This window comes from Mastigoproctus giganteus, chromosome 1 (assembly GCF_048544385.1).
Source record: "Mastigoproctus giganteus isolate SK-2022 chromosome 1, ASM4854438v1, whole genome shotgun sequence".
In the NCBI taxonomy this organism is placed as follows: Eukaryota; Metazoa; Arthropoda; class Arachnida; order Uropygi; family Thelyphonidae; genus Mastigoproctus; species Mastigoproctus giganteus.
The window spans coordinates 170,757,647-170,783,357 of NC_143575.1; the positions used below are offsets into that span (position 1 = coordinate 170,757,647).

General features: G+C 37.0%; 1 protein-coding gene across 1 annotated transcript in view; it reads left to right on the top strand.

The window, feature by feature from the left end:
- The first annotated feature begins 272 nt into the window (after positions 1 to 272).
- The window catches only part of LOC150091252 (proton-coupled folate transporter-like), a 33,309-nt gene continuing 7,870 nt past the window's right edge, over positions 273 to 25,711 (top strand). The window contains exons 1-4 of the mRNA XM_090389776.1: positions 273 to 1,017; positions 15,523 to 15,762; positions 22,830 to 22,913; positions 24,180 to 24,336. Coding sequence (XP_090245902.1) covers positions 273 to 1,017; positions 15,523 to 15,762; positions 22,830 to 22,913; positions 24,180 to 24,336 — 1,226 coding nt within the window. The remainder of the gene's footprint in view (positions 1,018 to 15,522; positions 15,763 to 22,829; positions 22,914 to 24,179; positions 24,337 to 25,711) is intronic.

Consider the following 25,711-nt stretch of genomic DNA (forward strand, 5'->3'; position numbering starts at 1 on the left):
ATAAGTATATTATTTTAATATTATATCTTGCTTACTTTCAGATTTAATGATCTTCTCTTGCTCCATCAGTTACTAGATTCATCATGGCCGAGAAGTCCAATTGCAGTAAGGCTGGTCCTTCTGGGGACATAGCCAAACTTGTCTCTGAGAAAACACCATTGATTAACGAAGCAGAAATAATACAACCAGTAACTTGCGGTCAGAGAACAATTAAAATTTTGAAATCTCTTACTGTGGAGCCTTTCCTGTTTATTTATATGTTATGTTTTATGATGAGTACTGTGCCATCGCAAAATCTGATGATGGATAAAGCTTGCTTGATTAATTTAGGCTACTCAAAAGATAACTGTAGTAATCTCAGTAATGTTCCTGAACTTAAAAGTGAAGTAGAGATAATGGGTAATAGTTATAACCTCTATTTTAAACTCATCGCTCTTGGCCCAAACGCTTTTATATCAATTTTCATTGGTCCCTGGAGTGATATGTATGGAAGAAAACTTCCGTTGTTGATAGCAGTATTTGGTGTTATTCTTTCTGATATTGGTTTAATGCTGAACGTAATTTACTTCAACCAAAGAGTGGAATATATGCTGTTATCTGCAGTGCCTGTTGGTATTTCTGGTGGAATAATCTGTATACTTACATCTGTTTATAGTTATGTTTCTGATGTCACAAAAGAAGAATTTCGTACATTAAAATTTGCTTTATTGGAGTTATCATTTATGGCAGCGATGCCAGTGGGATCATTGTTAGGAGGCATATTATATGATTATTATGGCTACTTGCCGGTATACATTTTTGCAACTTCAGGTCACACTGTAGGTTTCTTGTGGATATTCTTAGTTCTCAAAGAAACCCGTCATCCAGATAAAAATACCGACAGTAATGTAGCTCCAAGGAATTTATTTTCTTTGCAAAATGTGAAAGAATCAGTCAATGTCTGCTTGAAAAATAGAAACAGAAGTATAATTATATTATTGATAATTTCCATGTGTGCCATTATTCTTGACTATGCTGGTAAGTGTATTAATTTTGCAATTATAATTTAATTCCATGCAGTTCATTTCACATATTATATGCGATGTACGAAACAAAAATTAAGTAAGTGACAAAAAGGAAAAAAAAAAAAAAACTTGCTTATAGCAGTGAATTTTCATGCGCGAACCGAAAAAAATTCGTTTCTCGTCGTCCACTGCATTTCATTTCTCCAACCAACGCCTGGCAATAAACATAATATCCCGTGTTCTAGCTACAATTGTGGTATTTGGATCATCTGTGAATCTGTGTGATATGTATGAAAAAAAAAAAAAAAAGAAATAATAATTACCGAATTTTTATTATCCCAATTTTAATGAAATTTGAGAAGGCTATATATATCTTGCTAAAAGACCGAAATTCATATAATTTCTTGAAAATCCATCCACTGCGATTGGTTATTACATGTGGACGGACAAAGGAATAATAATTGCTAGATTTCTATTGGTCTGATTGTAATTAAATTTGTAATGTTTGACGAATCTTTTTAAAAGGGCCAAATATATGATTTCATGAAAATCCACTCAGAGGAAGTCAAGTTGTTACGTGCGACGGATATGGTGAAAACAATATAGCATATTATACACACATGCTAACGCGCCTGAAAAGGAAGTAAGGCCTTGATTAAGGACCCTGGCCGCAGTTTTGTTCGTGGAATTGCTAGTTCTGAAAATCGTGTCCGAGTTGACTTCCTAAGAGATCGGCTGATATGTCTAATTTTGGCATGATCCACCAGATAAAGACCGGTGGATCAGTCCTCCATATTCCTGCATAGGCATTTATCATCATATCTTCCATCAGTCAGACTTAGTTGCTTGAGTTTGGTATTGATGGATCCATGGCCTGTGTTCCATTGGTGGATTGATAGATCCATCAATTTGATATTGATGGATCCATGGCCTGTACTACCATTTACCAGGATCAGCTGGTAGAGGGTAGTATCTGTGGGAAGAGAGTTGGCTTGCCTCTCCGGTGTGTCCTCTGATCAAAATGACGAGGTGATCGACGTATGAAAGCATAGCGCTGTGTTGGAAAACGACGGTAAGCCACTCATCCTATACCATTTTGTATGTAGTTTCAAGGTTGGGTGTGAACCAGTTAGGAAGCCTTTAGCTGGAAAGATTTTCATGTAGTCATTCCTTTAGATTCCTGGGTCCATCTGCTCTGCCAAAACGATTATAATTCCTCCCAGAGCCTCTTCCTCCTCACCTTGATGTCCTGGCTTATTCTTGTAGCAATTCCTGGGATTCTGTTTGTTTTTCCTGACATTATGGGAAATACCTTGAAAGATGATTTATAAATCAACAAGTGGGATAAATCCTGATACTATCTGCAGTATTGGAGTTAAAATTATGCGACATGCTCTGATAAGTCAATGGAAGAAGAGACACTAGATCTGATTCAAATTCTTGATAACAGTGATTTTGTTCATTCAACTGAACCACACTGAGACCCCATAGGCCACAATAAGGAAGATGATAACTGTGTACATTAGATGGAGAACGATCCCTTGAGGCCCTAGTCAGTTCTGGTTACCTTGGCCAACATAAGGCTGTGTGCCTTGACCTTTTCTTTTATGTGTTTTAGAAGAAGGAAGGACTATTCTTGGTCAAGGATAATTCCCAGATATTTCAGAGAGGTTGACCATTTTTGGGATTTATAACTTTAGCTCTAGCTTTATAACAGGGACCTGTTTTGTGTGTCTTTTACTAGCAACATTTTAACCTTGTTGGTTGTGGGCATCAGCTTGTAGATAGTAGTACATTCTGTGGGAAGAGAGAATTGGCTTGCCTCTCCAGTGTGTTCTCTGATCAAATGACGAAGTGATCGAAGTATGAAAGCATAGTGCTGTGTTGGGAAAACGACGGTAAGCCACTCATCCTATACCATTTTTGAATATTTGGTAATACTGTGAAATTTTTTGTACAGATATTAAGCCTCCTGTAAGAGAAGTTGCTTTTTAAGTATCTGAAGATTTCTGAAGAGCATTGAGCTTGTCTTCTCGCCGTCGTTGATGACTTTTCAGCTACTTGGGCAATGTGAAGTAGGACATCTGAAGTGAACCTCCCTGCCCAGTGAAATGTCTGTGTGGACTTTGGCCTCGTGGCAGCACAGTTGGTAAATGACTGTCCTCCCCACACCAGGTGGGAAAGACCTGAAACCCGTCAGGGACGCTAAGAATTTTTATGGGCCTCTTTCACAACGTGGCTGAGTTAGTCAGTCTCAGGCCCAGATGATGCTCCTGAAGGCTACTACAACAAATAACTGTTGTGTTCTCTTTATTCTGTTTTCATTCTGTCTTGCTTTATACTAGTACTTTCTCTTCTTTTTCATTTTACTCTGGATACATCACACTACTCTAGTGTATTCTGATTTGTATGCTAGGTAGATGGGCATGATGTCACCAGTGTTAGATAGTAAATCCCTTTCCTGGCTTCACGTGCCAGGGATGGTAACGAGTTCGTGGCAGCTTGCTGCGATGAGTTAGTCTATGCGGCCAATCACTGAACACAAACAACACTACCCTACGATACACTTACGTCACTGCACTGATTGGCCTTTATCTGTATGGTATCTACATACCATAAACGCAGAGTTGCCATAGTTTGGTATGGGCCGCATACACGTCAACAACAACAACAAAAAAAAAAAACCTGCAAAGACTACTCCCACCAGCGAATGCAACTGCTTCGGCCACTTAGCACCCACTTGTACTACCTCGGGTGCTGAATTCCGTCCTCAACTCATGCCTTTTACCACAGGCGCAAATACTCGTACCACTGGCTCTCAGCTTTGTTATACTTATATGTTTATAAAAAAATATATAAATTTTTATATATTTATAAAAATATATAAACGTATATATATATTTGCTGTTGTAGTGGGGTTTTAGGAGCATTAGCAACTAAGGCCACATTGCTCTGTGTATATTGTCTGTAAATTACGTGTGTTGTTCCGAGATCGAGTTTCTGTTTGTTGGACGAAAAACCCGAGTTTCCTGGAGAAAAAATCATGCTACCCTCACCTCAGATCGACTGACCCATCCACGTTGTGAAAAAGGCCCATAAAAATTCCTCACTTCATCGACGGGATTCTAACTCATGTTTCTTCCAGCCGTGTTGAGAGGACGGTGATTGTGCTACATGCGTGGGATGATTACAAATTATCAGTGTATACAGGTGCCTTCAGTTAGTATAAACTCGTATTCAGTCATGTTACTGAGGAGGTCAGCATGTTGAGTAAGATTACCAGACATCTTTAGCTTTTGCTTATCTTAACATTAGAAGAATACGGATGACCCACGTGATGTCATAATTTTGGATGATTCAGTTCTAGTTGATGATAAATTGAATAAATAGTTTACATCTATTATTAGAAAAAGGCCTCTTTGCATCAATTTCCTGAAGAAAGAGCAGGACCACTGTAATAAGGATTATATAACACAAAATTTACACAAATTAAACCTCCAATTAAAGCTCTAGTACGTTATAAATAAAATTACATAAAAGTGATAAATCTGCTGACTCATATTTACAAATAACATTTATTCACAGGAAAACTAGCAAGACCTTTAGCTTTTATGACTACCTCTAGTCTCTATGGAACCTTCTCTGGTAGTTTTTTTAATAATACAGTATTTTCTACCATTCGGCCTTCAAAGTAGCGACCAATCAGGTTTTTTGGTTATTTTCTTTCCTCACCTGCACCTGACAATCCATTCATCCCTAAGGTTCTTTACAGGATTGAAGCCAGGGCTCTTGGCTGGCTAGTGTAATTTTTTTTCGATGCTCATGTTCTTAGACCAGTCCATTACAACGTGACCAGTATGACGTGGAATGCTCTGTTGGTAAAGCTGTGGGCTTTGCCTGACGTGCTGACATAACGTATTATGCCATAACAATAAGTAACGTATTATTGTTAACGTATTAACATACTAGATAGACCTTAGCATTCATAGTTTTGTTCAAAACAACCAATGTTTCCGAGGCCAAATCATAAAAAACATATCCAGACCACCATGCTATGCTATCTCCACCAAACTTCATTGTCGGGACAATATGATCCGGCAAGTAGCTTTCTCTGAACAGCTGTCACATCTAGGCATAATTGTCAGACATGGTAGAGTATGTACCGTGACTCATCACTCCGAAAATAGCTTTCGATTGGTCTAAGAATGGCAGGCCTTGCACCAAGCTGGATTGTGTCTGGCATTAGTAGGGGTGTTTCTTGGCTTGTGAATGACTTCACTACTGTGGTAGTACATATGATGCAGGATCGTGGCTCAGTTAGTCGGTCTCAGGCGTAGATAGCAAGGTTTTCCTCCCGGAACCAGAAGTTTTTCGTCCAGAAAAGCAGGCAAATCGACCAGAGAACACACGCAATTTACAAAGACAATATACGCATGGGTAAATGAAGTAATTTTCATGGTGACTCTAATAAATAGTTTTGTACCATGCAGGGTCCTGCGCACTGTATTGGTGCTGACATGTGTCCCAATCGCATCACCAAGGGCTGTATGTGCTGCGACGACGTCAACCTGCATTCCAAGCGGATAATTCTTTGCAGGGCTCTCATGTCAACCTAGATATTTTCAACCCCATCGAAATGTCATGTGTAGACTAATTGCTTGTGTGGTACTCTATTATAATTTCGCGTTGGAAGTCTGTTAACTCCATTGATCGCGACATCTTGCATCGTATTAGTATCTCCTCAAAGGCTTGCAAGCATATTTATAGTTGTGTCTAAACGTGATGCTTAGGTTGTACGTAATCAGTTATCAATTTAGATGTGTTCGGATATTGAGAAGGATAATGAAGCATTATGTGTTCTGAAACGCTATGGTAGTTTTTCAAAAGATTTAGCCAATGTTGGCACGCGAGGGTAGTTTTTTAAAAGATTGAGCTGATTTTGGCACCCACCCTTAAAAAGGTTCGCCACCCCTCATCTAGATATATAAATAAATTCTGGAGCTTTCCAAAAGCAGATCTTTCTTCATCATTGGATTATTCAATCTGCTCGTAACATACGTTATATGCTCTATGTAGTACATTCACATATGAAGAAGGAATACCAGAAGTGCATATGATTCTAACTCTGAGTTAAAAGAATTTATAAGCGAAAGGAAGCTGAAGGAGACTGTGAAGCCAAAGTTAGGTAAAGAAACTTTTGGCTGATCGAATCCATCCAGTTATATTAACCCATAATTAGCTGTGACAGTATTTCTTGAGTCTCACCCACGTACTTGGTTAAACGAAGTAAAAAGTTTACCTTTTATAACTTTACAAATCATAAGAAATAATTCAAAATTGTCGACTTTTTTGATGCCACATCTTTATTTTCAATCTGTGCTAAGCGCCTGTTGTCTTCACAATGTCGTCCGTAAGAATGTAAGAGAGGAACTGCCAGTGGATGGATTTTCATGAAATTTTTTTGTGAGATATTGTAACTCATTGGATAGGTCGTCTTGTGAGGTGCTGAATTTAATAGCGTTGTAGATTTGGTTATAGAGAACGGAATAATTTAATTATTTCATAAACTATTACTTTGATTAATATCAATAGACTTAAATTAATGTAATAAGTTATGAATTAGTTATTAATTAGCTATTCAGTATTTTTTTAAAACATTTCCAGGTTCTATCAATTCTGAAAAATTATCTTAAATGTTCTTTCGGAAATCGGTACAATCGAACTCCAGATTTATCGCACACGAAACACTTATTTCTGTGCATGATGTCAGCAGATAATTATAATAATAGTTTAAAAAAGCACAAATAATTATAATAGTAAAAAAAAAAAACTAGGTAAAACAAAATTGCTATATTCAACGAACACTAGAACTCAAAAGAAAGTAGCAACCACGTGTTATTAATTAGCTATTAGTTTTTTTTTTTTTTTACATTTCATTAAACATTTCTTGGTTCTATGGATTCCAATAAATTACCTTAAGCGTTCTTTCGGAAATGAGTACAATCGCAGCCACATTTATTGCACACGAAACACTTATTTCTGTGCATGACAGCAGATAATTATAATAATAATAAAAAAATAAATACACAAATAATTATAACAGTAGTAAAAAAAGACTACTTAAAACAAAATTTCTATGTTCAACGAACACTAGAGCTCGAGACACAGAAGCAACCATGTGGTAGCAACTTTATTAGTGTTGGGCATGCACGCTATTACTCAGTGAGTTTTGATGGCCACAGATCGCCACGTTAGTTTCATGTCCTGAAAGTGAGGGCGCTGGGAAAGTATTGAGCAAGTGTCCACTCTGTATCTTACTTCTCTGTGCTCGTGAACATGGTGTCACTTGTGAACATATACATATTGTATATACAGAGAGAAAAATAGACTTAAAAAAAAAGGAATGGGAGAGTAATAAATATTATATAGTGTAATTAAGCTAAATGGCTAAGTTTAGAGAACTTAAACCTTTTTTTATTAGGTGTCCTATAACCTTAGTAATCAATAAGAAGATAACTCTTATGTTCTCATTTCCAGAGTAAGATCCACTAGGGCCGGTGTACATTGGGGTCGTTTTACAGCCAAATATTCCACAAATGTATTTTAATTTATTTATTCTTACGTATTTTGTGCTTTTTATCATTTATTACATTAAAATTCTATGAGAAAAGTAAAATAATAAAATAAACATGATTTTAGTATGAAAATACGATATATATATATCGGGCCGCCTAATGGTCAGGAGCGCGGGTACATAAGTACACGTGCCTTGAGTGATCGGGGTTCAAGCCCGTGACTGCTGAATACGGTGCTGTTTCTTGTATTCTGTCAATCTTGTGAACTCCCCTGACCGTTTAGGCCTGATGTAGCCGAGTGGTCAGGAACGATAGTGAATAGCACGCGTTCCTTGAGTGGACCGGGGTTCAAGCCCATGACTACTAAATACGATAAATATTTTTATTGATGATTTATTGTAAACTCTACTGACTTGGTTGTCGTGCTGGAGTATAAACAGAAAATTTGATATATCGTATTTCCCCATGTATAAGACGCACCTTTTTTCAAAAAAATTTTGGGGTCTAAAAACTGGGTGCGTCTTATACAGTGATTGTAGATTTTTTTTTACTTGCATTTCCCGCTTTTTTGCACTTGTTGTCTTTGCACTCATTGTTTTGCACTTGTTACCAGTATATTAGGTTACGCTTTGCCATGTTCTGCCCAGAAATGGCTCAGAAAATATTTTCGTACAGTGCTGAATAGAAGTTAAAAGCGATCCAGTTTGCAAAAGTGAATGGAAATCGCGCTGCTGAACGTAAGTTTGGTCCTCCTCCAACTGAGAAAACAATCCGAGACTGGCTACGGGAAGAAGAAACCCTACTGAAAACGCCACGGCAGAAGAAGGCCATGAGAGGCAGGTCAGCAAAATGGCCTGATTTAGAGAGGGAATTGAAGATATGGATTGAGAAGCAAAGGGCAATTGGAATTCCTGTGTCCACAAAGGTTCAGCATGAAGCAAGAAGAACTGCTGATGAAAAAGAAGTTACTCATTTCAAAGGAGAACACAATTGGTGCTTCAGGTTCATGAAACGGAATGGACTAAGCATTAAGCATGCATATACGCACCAGATTTGCCCAAAAGATGCCTGAAAGCTATGAGCAGAAGGTCCTTGAATTTCATCGTTTTGTCATTCAATGTCGGAAAACACATCAGTTTGAGTTGGGACAGATTGCAAATATGGACGAAGTCCCCCTTCAATTTGATGTCCCAAGTAACAGAACTGTTGATAAGAAGGGGGTGAAAACTGTAACTGTGAAGACAAGTGGACATGAAAAGAGCCATTATACAGTTGTTCTAGCTTGTTATACCGACGGAACCAAGCTGCCACCTATGCTGATTTTCAAATGCAAAACAATGCCAAAAGAAGACATTCCTCGAGGAGATATTGTCCACATTCATGACAAGGGTTGGATGGATCAGGATGGGATGAATATCTGGTTTGAGAAAGTTTGGAGCAGGAGACCAGGTGGGCTCTTATGCAAACCTACCCTATTGGTGCTTGATCAATTCAGGGCACACAACAAAAAATACAAAGAAGATTGCTGCAGAGCAAAAAACAAAACTTGCCGTCATACTTTGACATCCCAGCTCCAACCACTTGATGTCAGCATTAACAAACCCTTCAAAGCTGACATGAGAGATGAATGGAACCAATGGATGAAGTCTTCTGGGGACAATTTGACACCAGCAGGAAGAGTGAAGAAACCAACTATAGGAGAAGTTTGTACCTGGGTGAAAAGATCCTGGGATAATATCAAGATTGAGATCATTGTCAAGTCATTTAAGAAGTGTGGCATTTCAAATGCCATAGATGGAACTGAGGACGAGGCAATATATGAAGACAGTGATTCGTAACCAGACACAGATGAGGACAAGCTAATGGATGGGAGTTTTGACAGTGATGAGTTGTATGAATTTTATGATGAATAAAACTTGAGTTCAATAACTTTATGTAATACATTTTTTTTTCAAATTTCGGGCCCCAAAATTAAGGTGCGTCTTATACATGGGAGCGTCTTATACATGGGGAAATACGGTATGTACTGTATTAAATATAATATCGGTGTTTTGATACACCATAGAAAACTCTTAAAAAACTACAAAGTAGTTGTTGTGGGCATCATTTGCTCTTTCTCATATTGTGCTCTGCCTTCACGACGAGTTGCCATGATAATGCACTACCTCGAATAAGTAACGCTTCACTAATAGAGAAGACTATTGTTACTTATTCTCGGTGAGTACCACCACCCAGACATGTTTCAAGGCTGTTGGCCTATCATCAGTGGGTGGGCAGGTACCCTGGTGTTGCAGACACCAGGGTACCTGCCCACCCACTGATGATAGGTGGCAACTCGTCGTGAAGGCAGAGCACAATATGAGAAAGAGCAAATGATGCCCACAACAACTACTTTGTAGTTTTTTAAGAGTTTTCTATGGTGTATCAAAACACCGATATTATATAGATATTAAACTCTTAATGTATTATGCCTTGTGCATTTAATTATTTTAAGTACTGTATTAAAGTATACACTTGATCATCTCGATTGTAACAGGGGCACGACGCATTTGCACACTGTTTTTATCATTTTATTTTAGTGCACAGTGAGGGTGGATTATTATTATATAATTATTAATATAGGATAACCGAAGTAAATCATACTTTCAGTGCCATGTGAAATAAATGAAAACAAAAAGGAGCAGAGAAACTCTGTGATCAACAAAAAAAAAAAGTAGAAGCTGAAGCAAATACCGTGAATGTATGAAATTTAAATAGATATATTTCAAACAAACTTATCTACAACTTCACATAATAGAAATATTCAGAAAAGTGAAAACAAAACAACAACAGAATATTTAGAGGTAATAAAAATAGCTGAAGAAAAGGAATAGGAAGATCTTAAAGTAGTAAAAATTATTGGAGAGGCGTCCTCATGAGCCTTGCAAAAACAGAAGGTAAGATGAAAATGGAACTAGCGAAGGACAAACATTCATTGAAATTGAAAGAGTTAAAAGATTTTTCAGTCTTCCAAATAATAATACAGCGATTTCATTGGCTTCTTTACATTTCACCCTAATCAACTCAAAAATTAAATTATAATTATGAAAATATTTTTTATAGACAAGATGGGAAGAGAAGAGAATAGGTAACAGACATTAATGAAATTTGCTTTTTATAGTTCAGTAGGTTAAGCATTCAGCAAATTAAAAATGATAAAAGTGTTTTTATAAATAGATATTTCAAAATCATTATTGTATTAATCATAAACACATTGTAGTAGGGTTTCAGGAGCATGAAAGAGAGAGAGAGAGAGAGAGAGAGAGAGAGAGTCTTTATTGCAACAACCTTTGATTGTAACTGGATAAGAGGTTAAATAGTGTTGCACTTTCCCTTCACAGCCAAAAGGCCAGGGGTTTACAGAAAAGAGCTTAATAGATGGTACTCATCTCGATTGATCTGCTTAGTTACATGAAGTTGGAGTGGAAATGAAGTTAAATTAAGTTTTTTAATTACTCCAACCTTTCCCTCCCAGTATTAAACTTTACATGCAGTATGCAGACGATATATTATTAATAGGAAACAGAGCCACCATTGATAATCTCTTTATTAAATTCAATACAATACACGAAAGATTAAAATACACCCTTGAAACAGAAACCGACAATAAAATCAACTTTCTTAACCTCACGATATATAAAATGGGCACCAAGCTAGGAACCAAAATCTATAGAAAAAACACACACACAGGAAAATATTTGCATTTTGATTCACATCACCCACTCAGTACAAAAAAGTCCGTTCTCTACAATCAAATCCACAATGCCATAAAGTTCAGTTCTTTGCAAGACGATTTATCCTCTGAATTACAATATCTTACAAAGAAATTCACAGCCAGGAAATTCACTACCCGTTACATCTAATCCAACACACAATTTCTGTTGCAAGGAATAATGTCAATAACCCACATAAACATAAGAACAAACAGAACACATGCATTATCCTACCCTACCACAGCAGTCTCACCAGACAGTTTCGCCAAGTGTTCACAAACACAGATATCGCATTAATATTTTCTTTGTACAATAAATTAGGGACTATGTTTAATATATGTAAAGAGACACACAAATATCCAATAAGTGACATCAACAATGTAATATATTTAATTAAATGTCAACCTGGTTGTAACGCATGCTACATCGGGAGCACCACCGCAAAATATGGCTCCACCAAAACTTCCAATACATGTGCTTATTATCATTATAATAGCTTCAGAACCAATCAAACCAGCACCGAACTTACACAACATGTACATTCTCACAACCACAACTCCCTAGTCAATTCAGCCATTGCAATTATTAAATTAGGATCTAGTTACAAAATCTTCCAACACGAGGCGCTTGTCATAGAATGGTGTCGCCATAACACTAAATTTAACGTTCTAAATACAAAACTACCAACCAAACTTTCTCCGGTCTGGAATCTTACGCACATAAAATTCCCACATGTCACAAAATGCATTATGGGAACATAGGAATCCTTTAAATACACGATTTCTTTCTTTCCTATCACTGCCAACCGAAGACGTTTAACACGAAAGTTGCTTGTTGTGACTATTGGCTTCGCTTGTTTCATATTAATTTTTAATTTTCAATTTTTTCAAATGACAACCAGGGACGAGGTAGCACACTTCTACTTCCTTGAGCAAATTTTAATTACAGGTTTTAACAATTCCGTATTTATTCAATTAACTTATTTTAACTTAATTTAACTTATTTTAAACTTCATTTCAACTTAATTTCCACTCCAACTTCATGTAACTAAGCAGATCAATTGAAGTAAGTACCGTCTATTAAGCTCTCACTGCTATTCACATTATTAAGTCGATTATACAATGGTACCTTAAGAAGCTCTATAAATCATCTAAGAAAAGAGGTATTAAATAATATAAGACATTAAAGAACAAAACAAGGTGACATTAAATTGCACACCCAGGGTCCTGACCTGGATATCATCATTTTTCTCTTTCTTGGTGAATCCTTTCTACTCTCTCTCTCTCTCTCTCACTCACTCACTCAGGGTAACTCAGGAATTTTTTTTTTTTTTTTTGGCTGGTGCAGCATAAGCCTCAGGCTTCCTTGCACTATGTGGCTAGTAATAATAATAAAAAATGATATAGGGGATTTACATAAGACATTAAGGTGATGAGAAAGGACATATTGCATGTGTTCTATGGTTGATTTTCAGTTTGCTAGACGAAAACCCCAAAATTCCGGGAGAAAAAGCCATGCTAGATTACCCTTGCCTGAGACCAACAAACTCAGTCATGTTGTGAAAAAAGTCCCATTTTTACGGGACTTTGTTGCAAAGTGAAAAACCTCACATCATCGATGAGACTCGAACTCAGATCTTTTCCATTCAGTGTGCAGAGAGAGGGCAACGATCCTGCCAACTGTGCTGCCCACGATGGCTCATGAACATCTATATCAGCATTTAACAGAACATGAAAAATTATATATTACAGAGGCATACACTTTTAAAAAGTGGAAGTTTAGATAGTTTTTTTACTAAAAAAAAAAAAAATAAATCAACAAAGTTCCCACACTAAGGCTGTAGACATCAATAGGAAGGTGTTAGAGCATATAATTTATAATAAAAATAATTGGAGAGGACAAGCATATCGTGGTCAAGGAAAGGAAAATAATGAATCAGCATATAGTTAAATGATGAAAAAATTGATCACTGTAATATTTTAGAAATTTAAATATTTTTAAGTAAATATGATATATTATTGAAAGAACCCTTAGGATTATCAGTCTTCACATGTAGCTTGTGAACTATCATTTTATAAATTAAAAATACTTCTAAACAGATGACAGGTGACTTGTCCGGTCAAAACTGCAAAGAGACATTTAAATGAAAAGAGAGATTACAAAGGTGTGGGTTGGGTTTTAAAGTTTAGAGTTTGGAAACAAGTCATCTTGGGGCAGGGGAGGGGATCTGATTGTGTATACAGGATGTCTCAAAAATACACAGCATAACTTCAGGAATGAGTTCCTCATATGTAGACAATAAAAATATTTAATATCAACATAGTTCTGGAAATGCTGGGTTCCCAAGTTATTAACTGGAATTAGCATTAGCATTAGCATTAGTAGAGGCATTTGATGCAAGAAAGCAAGCTTATGCAGCATCAGCCAAAAAAAAAAAAAAAAAAAACCCACTTCCACTTCACCCCTCTGTTCGTTCAAAATACCTGTCTAGCTGAGCCTTAAACTTATTTAAGCTATCAACCTCCACCACAAGGGATGGCAGTCTGTTCCACCAACCAACCACCCGCTGGCTAAAGGCAAATTTCCGCACGTCTATCCTACATCTGTCTTTCCTCAATTTGAATTTATGAATGTTTTATCTCCCACTGGTGATTTCCTTCATCACAAGGTACTGACAGATCTGGTGGTTTTCCATTCCGGCCATGTACTCAATATGCAATTTATGTACGGTTTGGCGGACGGCAATGCTCTGGAGGCTCATCGTTTGTACTGCGAAAGGTTCCCAGAACGAAGATGTCCAGACAGGAAAAAGTTTGAAGGTATCCATCGCCGCCTTTGTGAACATGGGACCTTTACACCTCGTGCTGCCAACAGAGGACGACCAAGATCTTCGACTCCTGAAGTAGAGGAGAATTTGGACGTTGTCCTCTGTCAGCAACACAAGGTGTAAAGGTCCCATGTTCACAAAGGTGGTGATGGATACCTTCAAACTTTTTCCTCTCTCGACATCTTCGTTCTGGGAACCTTTCGTGATGCAAATGATGAACCTCCAGAGCATTGCCATCCGCCAAACCGTACATAAAGTGCATATCCGCTTGCTCCCGATTTGAGTACATGGTCGGAATGGAAAACCACCAGATTCTGTCAGTACTTTGTGATGAAGGAAATCACCTGCGGGAAATAAGACATTCCGGTTAATAACTTGGGAACCAAACATTTCCGGAACTATGTTGATATAGAATATTTTTATTGTCTACATATGAGGAACTCATTCCTGAAGTTATGCCGTGTATTTTTGAGACACCCTGTATAAGGCACTGAGAAGGTGGAGGACAAATTGAAAGGTGTGGAATTTTCTCTTTGAACTGAGAAATGAAAATGGGGGGATAAATATAGACTATTGGAGAACTGAAGACTTGACTTCAGGAAACTTAAGTATGGTCAGCATCAGTGGCGTAGCTACCATGTAGGTAGGCAAGGCAATTGCCTCTGGTCCCTTTGGTTGTCTCCTGTTTTTGCAATTTCCATTAAATAAGTAAGGTCCAGAACATGTTCTTTGCCTCCGGGCCCAAAAAAGGGTAGCTACGCTACTGGTCAGCATGTTTCTTACCACTGGAATAAACTGGTTACGGTGGGTGAGACTGACAGTTTGTCGTGGTTTAAGGGGCCACTGGATTGATATCTTCTGGGAGTGGAAATAGTATGATAAAGAGATGCAGGTTATATAGACAGGTTTATTTTTTTTGGCTGAAGTAGCAAAAGCCTAGTTTCCTTCCATCTTTTGACCTTTACTAATACCAGTATTCACCTTTGCCATATGTATTTTGGAATTTCATTTATTATTGATTTTAAAGTGTCAATATTTAAGTAAAATAAAACTTAAATTACCACTTCTGCATGTTAGAAAGGTGCAGCAGAACTTATTTTAACAAATAATATAATTTTGTGACATATTCATTAGAATGAAATGTCTGTGCTATGATTCATGTTTCCTGGAGAATTTATTGTAGTGGGATTTTATTGTATACACCATGAAAAAAAATTGACGAAAGAAGGAGGATAATAGGTATGCTTGTGCAGATATATTTATTTTAAAGGTATTTTATGATTAACCATATTAGGTCTGAATAATAACATTGATAAATATTTCAACTTCTTTCTTTCATATATAGTGATATTCTTTATTATTAGGATTATCGGGAATCGGATACATTTATGTTCACCATGTATATGGCTGGGATGTTACTCAGTACTCCTATGTAAACACAATTTCCACTTTTGCAAGTATGAGTATTCTTATAGTGGCAATTCCTCTATTGACAAAAGTGTTTAAAGTCAGAGATTCCGTTTTAGGAATTATAGGAACTACGTCCATGATTGGTCAAAATTTATGTAAAGCATTTTCAACAAAGCCATGGATTTATTATGTGGGTAAGTTTCCTTTTTCACTTATTTTATTTATTTTTTTATCACTAATTGAAAATGAGTCACTTAGGAGAAAAAAAAACAGCAGACAGTATAAAGTGAATTTTCTCTTTATGCATGTGTTTGTGTTCTAGGGAAAAGACTCTGAAGACCACCTGTTCTCTGATGAGAGGCTAGTAAATCTTAAAACAGTTTGGTATTTATGTATTTTTCCCCAGGGGCTCACATCTGGTAAGTATGGGCTTGGCTCACCCAGGGTCCTGAGCTGGATATCATCATTCTTCTCTTTCTTGGTGATTTCCTTTTACTTCTCTCTCTCTTGCCTGGTACAGCATAAGCCTCAGGCTTCCTTGTACCATATGGCTAATAATAATAATAATAATAATAATAATAATAATAATTAGTGGCTGACCCAAGTTTTAAATAAAAAAAAACTATGGATGCTATATAAGAGTCAAAGGAAAAAACATATTTACAATTCATGTCAGTAGTATTTCCTGAATGCTTCTTTTGGTAAAATCTGTATGTTTTAAGGAAACTAATTGGCTCCATTTTGATTCATGGAAATTTAAACCTGTATAAGTTAATGTGAAAAATGTTAAAGAAATTGTATTTTCATAATGTGAATTTATGTCTTGAGTATTATGAACGTTGAATATTTCTGGGAATGAAGCTATCTGTGGTTGTCAAAATTTTGACTGAGTATTTTTTTGTGATAATTTTTAGATTTTTTTCTTACTACTTACTCCACAGCACTACAGTCCTTGTAGAACCTTGGCCTCCTCAATGATTTTTCTCCAGCTATCTCTTTCTCTGGCCATTGTTCTCCATCATCTCACTCTAAGCTGTCGTAGGTTATTCTCTGTGCATCCACCCACCTACTTCTCGGTCTTCCCCTCATTCTTCTTCCTCCCAGTTGCCCTTCCATTGCTTTCCCTGGCCATCTGTTTTCCTCCATTCATATCACGTGGCCTGCTCATCTAAGTCTTGAGCTCTTTATCACTCCTACTATATCTGGCTCTTCATACATACATTTCCTTCAGCTTTTGATTTGTCCTTATTTTCCACTCTTCCCCGACTTTTATCGGGCAAAGATTTTCCTTTCCCACACATTTAAAGATTTTTTTGGCCTTCTTATTAAGCCCGTGTTTCACTAGCATAAAGTCACAAGAGGTCATGCCACTGTTTTTTTATAACACTAATTTCGTTCTTCTAGAGAGCAGCCTAGATCGAAAGTGTTTCTGCAGGGAAAAATAGCATCTATTACCAGAATTAAGACGAGCCTGAATTTCTGGGGTGTTACTACTATCATGTTGAATCATAGTTCCCAGATATTTGAAGGGTTCTGTTCTATTGAAACTGTGCTTCGCTATTTGCCAGATCTGTTGGGTACTTTGTCTCTCCTTCCTACTTGTAATCATAAACTTCATTTTATTTTCATTTACCTTCAACCCAACCCTTTCTGCTTCTTTCTCAAATCCTTCAAAAGCTGTCCTCAGAATGTGTGGGTTTCTTGAAGTCATCACTACATAATCTGCATATGCTAAGTGCTGGTAGAGTCTGTTATATATGATCCCATTGGAGGTGGCTGATACTTTCCTTATAACTCTCTCCAATACTAAGTTAAAAAGGACTGGTGACAAAGAACCTCTCCTCACTTGGAGGACTTAGAGAGATTCCTTTGCACCTTAACCTTACTCTTGCTTCCTTCCAGCATGATCTTCATCAGCCTTACAAACTTTTTTGGTATGCCCAGGCTTCCCATTGTTTCCAACAGTTCCACTGTATCCACACTATCATATGCTGTGCTGAAATCAATAAAGAGATGGTGCCGATCTACATTATATTCGTATCACTTCTGTCTGTCTGAAGGCGGAAATATGGTCAACAGTCGACCTCCCTGCATTTAACCCATTTTGATATTCACCAACTATTCCTTCTGCTAGCCTTGATATTCTCCTAGTCAGAATGAAGAATAAAATCTTATATGTTGCACTAAGTAGAGCAACCCCTCTGTAGTTTCCATACATTAGTTTATCTCCCTTCTTGTGGATTTGGATGATTACCGTTGTCTTCCAGTCGTTTGGCAATTCTTCTCTTTCCCAAAATGTTCAACATAAGCTGTTGTAATTTTTGGATCAGTTTCTCACTGCCTGCCTTTATGAGTTCTGCTGGAATATTATCTTCTCTGGGTGCTTTGTTATTTTTAGCCCTTTGGACTGCATCCCGTACCTCTTATATTGTTGGGCCCAAGATACCTTCAATATTATCTGTTTCTTCTGCAATTTCTTCTGTGGCTGCCTGTTCTTTATTAAGTAAGGAATTAAAATGCCCCTTTCAAACTTCTGTGATCTCCGCTACTCCCCCCACTATTTTTCCTTTCTTATTCTTACACAGGTTAAGATGTGGCTGGAAACTTTTTTTTTTTTTACATTTCCTACTTCCTTATAGGATTTTCTGATCTGCCCTCTGTTGTATTCTTCTTGCATTTTTTCTATTCTTTTCTTTTCTTTTCCTATTCTCTTTTCTTTTTTCTATATACTGACTTCTCTTCAGCTCTTTTAACCCTGTAATCATCAGTACTTCTTCTTCTTCTTCTTCTTCTTCTAGTTCCTCTCTATAGCATTTTCTGCCTGGCTTGGTTTCGTTCTTCCAGGATCTTCTCACAGTCCTGATCGAACCAGTCATTTCTCACTCTTTTTTTCTCCACTTCTGCTGCTACACTCAGTGCTTCCTTAATATCTTCCCATTTTTTTATTGATGGGCTCACCATCCTGTGTTTGGTGTTTCTCCAATTGTTCCTCGACTTTCATTCTAAATCTTTCTCTAGTATCTTCTTTAAGCTTATCTTGTTTATATCTTTTCTTTGTTATCCCTCCTTTCCCTCTATACAGGGTGTCTCAAAAATATTGGTACAAACGTTTAGGGGAGGTAGGTAACATCTAAAGGAATGTGAATCGCATGGGAACCCATAACCGGAAACGTCATGGGGAAAGTAGTAGCAGAGGTACAAGAAGCAGAAATGACACAAGACAGTAATTAGTGGCAAACATTTATTTGACATATTAACAATGGAGTATGAGATGGATGCATTTCATGATGTTACAACAGATGCTCGAAGGTTCCACCATGAGATGCGTGACACCGACACAGCATGGATTGGCGGACACGGTCGAACACACCTGGAGTTTCTTTGACAGCAGCAGTAGCGCAGACGAGTCTCGCCACGAGATCCATTTCCATCTCCACAGGCGATTCATACATGATAGATTTGAGGGCCCCCCACAGAAAAAAATCAAGGCTCAATAAATCAGGTGAGCATGGGGGCCAGGCAACAGGTCCACCACAGCCAATCCATCGACGCCCAAAACGCCTGTTCAAATGGTCACGAACACACCTTCCATAATGGGCAGGCGCCCCGTCATGTTGAAACCAAACATTGCGTCTCACATTTGCTGGAACATCGTAATGAACCCTGGTAGAACTTGTTCAAGAAAGATCTGATATTTAGCAGAGTTCATGCGGGATGGTAACAGGTATGGGCCGACTAAGCAGTCACCGACCTTACCTGCCCACACATTTATTGTGAAGCGATGTTGTGCCGCATGGGGGTGCACACTGTGTGGGCCCTCTGCTAATCCATACACTAGGTGCATGGCTGCCAGCTCACAGTTCGTATATCAATGCATGCTCTTCGTGTGGCGACTACTGCTTGAATGGATAAACCAGAAATTTTCCCTCTCGCGAGCTGATGAACAGCGCCATGTACCGACTTACGGTGACGTTTCCGGTTATGGGTTCCTATGCGATTCACATTCCTTTAGATGTTACCTACCTCCCCTAAACATTTGTACCAATATTTTTGAGACACCCTGTATACCTTTGAGAGCCTATTTCGCAAACGGCACCATACCATAAAATGGTCTGAGTCACAATCTAAGTAGGACTGTAACTCCTCACATCCATTACATCCGTAGCATGACGAGTATTAATGAGGATGTGATCTATCTGATTATGTGTGACACTATCAGGTGATATCCAAGTTTCTTTGTGGACATTCTTATGTGGGAAATTTGTGCTACTTCTTCTCTCCCTACTTTGGCATTGAAATCTCCAAGGATGAGTTTAATATCATGTCATGGAGCCTCATCTAATGCTCTCTCTCTCTCCAATGCTTCGTCCTCTGCATCTTCTGTTGGAGCATGCACACTGATCATGAATGTGTTATAAAAGACCCCTCTAAGCCTTAGCATACATATTCTTTCATTAATTACACTGTAACTCATCATTCGTGCTTTACTATCCTTCTTAACCATAAAGCCTGTCCCCAAAATGTTGTCTCTGCTTCCACAATTTATTTGGGTGTAGTCTCGGAGGTCTATAATTTCTAAGTTTCTCCATCTTATCTCTTGTAAGGCTGCTACACTTATATCTCTTCAGTTCTTTCTCCGATTTCTTGCTTGTTCCTGGTTGGTACAAACTTCAGACATTTCATGTAGCTACAAAAATCTCTTTATTCCTTTTGGCATGCTTGGGTTGAATTCCGTTTGAGACAGTCCGGCTATTTTCTTGAGGTTTCGTAACAATCTGTTTGTTTTCTGGGGTGGGGTTGTTAGCCTCACGCCCAACCCCCCAACCTGGAGGACCAGGGTATCTCTCTTAGTTTGAGTCATCACCTGTAACCTGTCCAGCCTAGGAGGCCCTACTAGCAGTTAGACTACTGCCATTTTAGCTCACAGGATCATTTGGCCACACAAGCCCCACTACGTCAAAGTGGAGATACCTTCGAGGGTTCTTAACAAACATTATAATCTGCAGTGAAGGAATAGTTTTCAATACCTTAATTACTTGAAAGATGGTTTTATCTGATTTTTACCTGATTTTTTATTTTTGTATTAATCTAAATATATGGAAACTTACAGATTTATATAAAATCTGCCATTGGCATTGCAAATATTTCCCTGCTCATGAATTCAAATGATTTTTATGGTAATTTTGAGGTTTTTTGCTTAACAGACATTGTGATATGTAGTAAAGGAATAGTTTTAAGCACCTTATTTACACAGTTTCTTTATTTATGTGCTTATCTACATATTTAGAAAGTTACAGATTAATATAATGTTTGCTATTACCACTTCAAATATTACAACAAGTATATGAATAGCAGTTAGAGTTTTTCAGCCCTAGTAGCAGTAAGAAGTTTCTAAACAGGACCAGAATTTAGTAAAAGCTAGTATTTATACATTACAAACATACATCAAGGTATGAACAAAATGTTTGGGGATGGAGAGGGTTGAATTTATATCTTGGAATTCTGGCTCTGTAGTAAGTTGCAACTTGTTGCAACATAGTAATGCATCAATTAACCATTTATCTTTGTAATATTTTATGTGTTTCACTGCACTTAAATGAGTGATTTTATCAAGCAGCAAATTTGCATTAAATTTTGTTTTAAATTAAGGTAAAGTGTAACAGAAATCATGAAATGATAAACAGCTTTCATAGAAAACGCTATGTGTTTTTCAAAGACTTTTCAGTTGTTTGCAAAGTTTAAAAAGAACTGCTTGTCTATTGAAGATGATACTTACTCTGGCCACCCTTCAGCTTCAAAAACCAAATGATTCAGATACTTGTGTTTGTGATTGACATGTCAATCAGTTTTAACACAAGATTTTGGAATGTGATGTATTCCAACCAAGTTTGTGCCTTGCATCTTTACTAATGCAAAGCACAGATTCCTTACAGAGAGCAGCGAGTGCTCGCACATCAGGGTTTTCATGCTGTTGCTGACCCATATTTTGTTTCTTCCATCATTACTGGTGACAAATCATAGTGAGATGGCTATATCTTGGAAACAAGGCCCAGTAATCTCAATGGACAACTGTCTTCTCCAAGCAGAAAAAAAGCAGGACAGTCTTGAGGAAATGTGAAGGTCATATTTGTCATATTTTTTCGACTCGCAGGGAAATTACCATAGTAGATAATTATTCTTGCTGGCCCAGTTGTCAGGGAAATGATAAATATTTTATTTAGGTAGAATAAGTGGAATAGTACTAGAGTAATTTTGGCGTTATATGCTTAGATCTGAGTAAAGCCTTTGACACATAAATTACTACCTTTCAAATTGGAGCAGTGTGGCATTAGGGGCAAGTTACTTCTGTAAATAAAGGGAAGGCTGAGTGGTAGAAGACACAGTGGTTATTAAGTCACTACTGTTCATGGGTGAGGTCCCACTGTTTTTAATATTTCTTAATGATGTTGATGTAAGCATATCAGTTTTAATGTCTAGGTTTGTTGCTGATACCAAGGTGAGCAGGGTGGTTAATGCCGTAATTAGGGTATAGAAGTTTTTCATATAGAACAGTATCAAATCTGAACATCATATATTTAGATTCAGTTCCTTTTTTACAGCACCATAGTAGCTAATCAGATTTTACAGGTCAGTAATTATTAACTTCTCTCTTTAATCCCCTTTGTGGTTAGAAGAGACATTTGCACATCTCCAGCTTCTGGGGACCTCTGCTGAATACAATGATGCTCTCATAATTAGGGCCAAAGGTTTGCACACCTCTCATGCTGCTTCTTTTAAAAGAATTGGATAGATTCTGTCAGCTCCTGGTACTTGATTTACTTTTAGCTTCAGGTGCCTCCGTAGCCAGGTGGGCAGGAGCAGCAGTGTGTAGCACACGCTTCTTGATTAGACCGGGGTTCGAGCCCGTCACCACCAAATACGGAGGAGCTGAAAGGTCAGGGAATGACCACCGCATATCCCCGGAGCAATATGGCCTTAGTTGCTAATGCTCCTAAAAAACCAAATAACAAGAACAACAACTTTTAGCTTCAACAATTTCTCATTCAATTTCTTCTCAATTATCACAGAATCACTTAGATCCAAATTATAACTCTATATTTCTCTGTGACAAAACCACTGTACTGTTATTGAGGATTGTCTATTATTAAGGATAATTAAATAATAAAATTTTATCCTTTCCAGTTTTTCTTGCTTGTTTTCTTATTTTTCTTTTAATTTTCTGCTACTTTGCTATATTTCTCAACATGGTCTCTCTTTGCAGCAATAGTTCTTGGTCTCTTGACTGGTCCAGGTCCTTTGGCTGTACGATCTCATTTGTCAAAGGTTGTTAGTGCCAGTGATTTGGGTGAGTTTTTTATTACAGTAGCATTACATTATATAATAATTATGTGATGCCATATTTAATTTTAAAATATTAGTTTTGTGTGATAGTTGTAAAAAATAAATTTTTGCATTTATAAACTTACCATAGAACTATTTATTTGAATATAAAAGTGGTTATAATTATACAGTTGATAATATGCATTTTTGATCAATTTTGATGTACTCATATTTTATTTTTTATTAAAATAGAACATGCACTACAGAACACTCAATTACAGTGCCTGCGTAACAGAATGAAAATAATTATAACAATAACAAAAACAGTAATGAATATTGTTAGAAACTTACCGGGATAAAAAAAAAATAATATCTTATTAGACTATACCATTTATTGCACCGAAGGAAGGTGTGAGTACATTAACGGTAGTAAGTATATTCTGTGAGTTGTCAAAGAAATCTAAATGGAGATTATTTGCAATTGAGGAGAGTCAGTTCAGAGTAATGTATTTCTTAATAACATTGTTGGATGGTTTGCCTGGGAGAGACATGGAAGTTGATCAGTTGTAATATCAGCAGGTCTGTACTGGTTCAGGGTGTATTTCTACTACACCTGAAAACTTGCTGGAGGTAATATAATTTTTTTGCTTCTTTATTTATTTGTATTAAGTTAATTTGAATAAGAAGCAGGAGGCCTCTTAAGTGGCTGCTTATGCTTAAATTTGCCAGTGCACCTTAACTCAACAGGAAAATGTAATCATTCTGTGTTACCTATAAAAATTAGAGGCAGTGTGCATGTGTATGCACACTGCCTTGAAATATGTGCTGAAAAATGCTGTGGTGTCTTCAACTACACATATGGATTGAAACCACAATTTCTGTGCATGAAAATGTGAGTGAGAGAGAGAGATGGTTACTGTGTGGTGGCAGCAATTATACTCTGTCGAAAAGAGATATATCTAAATCTAGTTGCTGCTTGTTTCAGTGGGCTATCAGAAGGCCTTAGTTGAGGGGGTTAAGTTTAAATGGAAAATATTTAAACACATTTGAAATAATAAATTATTAATGAAATATTGTAGTCATCATGTAGCATGTTTAAACTTAACCAGACAAAATCTTCTGTAGTATGGGGGGGGAGAGGGTTAGTTGCTTGGAATCATGGTAGATTTTATTTATAGTTGTATGATAAGAAGTTCTGCTCTATAATTTTGAATAACATTAACATAAATTAATTTCTCCCTAATAAGTATTACATATATAATTTAAAAAAAAATTATTTGTTTTCTTGTAGGTAAAGTATTTTCCCTTTTAGCATCAGTTGAATCTCTAATTCCTGTGGTGGGCACTGTTATTTTCACCGAATTGTTCAATGCTACTCTGGACTCCTTTGCTGGTCTTTGTTATCTGATATGTGGTGTATTATTATTTTTTCCACTTATAGTCTTTATGTGAGTACAGAAATTTATAAATTTTAAAAATGCATCATAAAGATGTTTAAGGGTTGATCTGGTTGAAACTGTGATTGTAATAAATTATTAGATTATTAAGATTGTAGCATATAGAAGTAATAAAATTGTGCAATATTTAAAAACTCTTAAAACTTCACATCTATTAATTAGACCTTCCACAAGGATTTCAAAAAAGGAGGCAAGTAATTCTGCAGGGTGCAGTCATGGTATCTGTGTTTTGATATATTGCAGCATGAAAACTGGTTATAGTAAGAGATTTATTATTGTATTGTATGTTCTATGCAATGCATGCCATTTAGTTAGGCATGGACAGCTGAACTGTTAACAAACATGCTTTTGCTGTTGAATTGTGATAATAAGTGTTGAAATCACAATAGATAGTTTAAACATGGCTGTTTCAGACAGGAATTTAATGTGGCAATACATGGTCTTATAACTGATAACGCTGTTTTGATATATGCTCGATTTGTTGGAACTACACATTCAGTTTGTACGAAAAAAATATGTGGTAAGAGTTAGGAATGTTTTTTTTTTTTTTTTTTTTTTTTTTTGTAGTTGTTGGCACATCGGCTTCTGTGGCCATAATGCACCTCCCAAGGTTTTTGCAGTACTTTGATCCAAGCCCGAGGTGAGAATTGAACCCGCGACCTTTGGGTTGCCAGGCAGGCACTTTACCCACCTGGCTAGCCCGGTTGGCATTAGGAATGTAATGCAAAAAAATTCATTGTGCTCATTTAGACTGTTTGTTGTTTGGTTTTTAGGAGCATTAGCAACTAAGGCCATATTGCTCCAGAGATATGCGGTGGTCATTTTCTGTCCTTTCCATATCCTCCATATTTGGTGGTCACTGGCTTGAACCCCGGTCTAATCAAGAAGCGTGTGCTATGCACTGCTGCTCCTGCCCGCCTGACTATGGAGGCGAGGCTCATTTAGGCAATGGCCTTATGAATGTCAGACATGTCTCCAAAAAACCTTTTGCATGTGAATTTGCATTTGCATCTGTATAGGTTATAGGTTGTGCAGCAACCAAAGGTTAAAAACAAAGTTGCCTGAGTGAATTTTTATAGACAATTTTGTAAGTTTTGAATGGAAATCCAGATATCTTAAATACTTTACATAAGATGAGGCACACCTTAGATCAGTAAAATGGCTTTCTAATATTGAGCTGAAGAGAATCCTTTGTGACTATATGGGAGACCTTGCCAGTAGTAATATTACTGTTTGGTACACTGTGTCATTGTTTTCAGTAAGCAGTCCATATACTTTGAGGAGAGTGACCGGACCATTATGGTGAACTCCAATTAATATGTAAAAAAAACATTTTACAAAGTTTTTTAGGTATGAAATTGCTTCA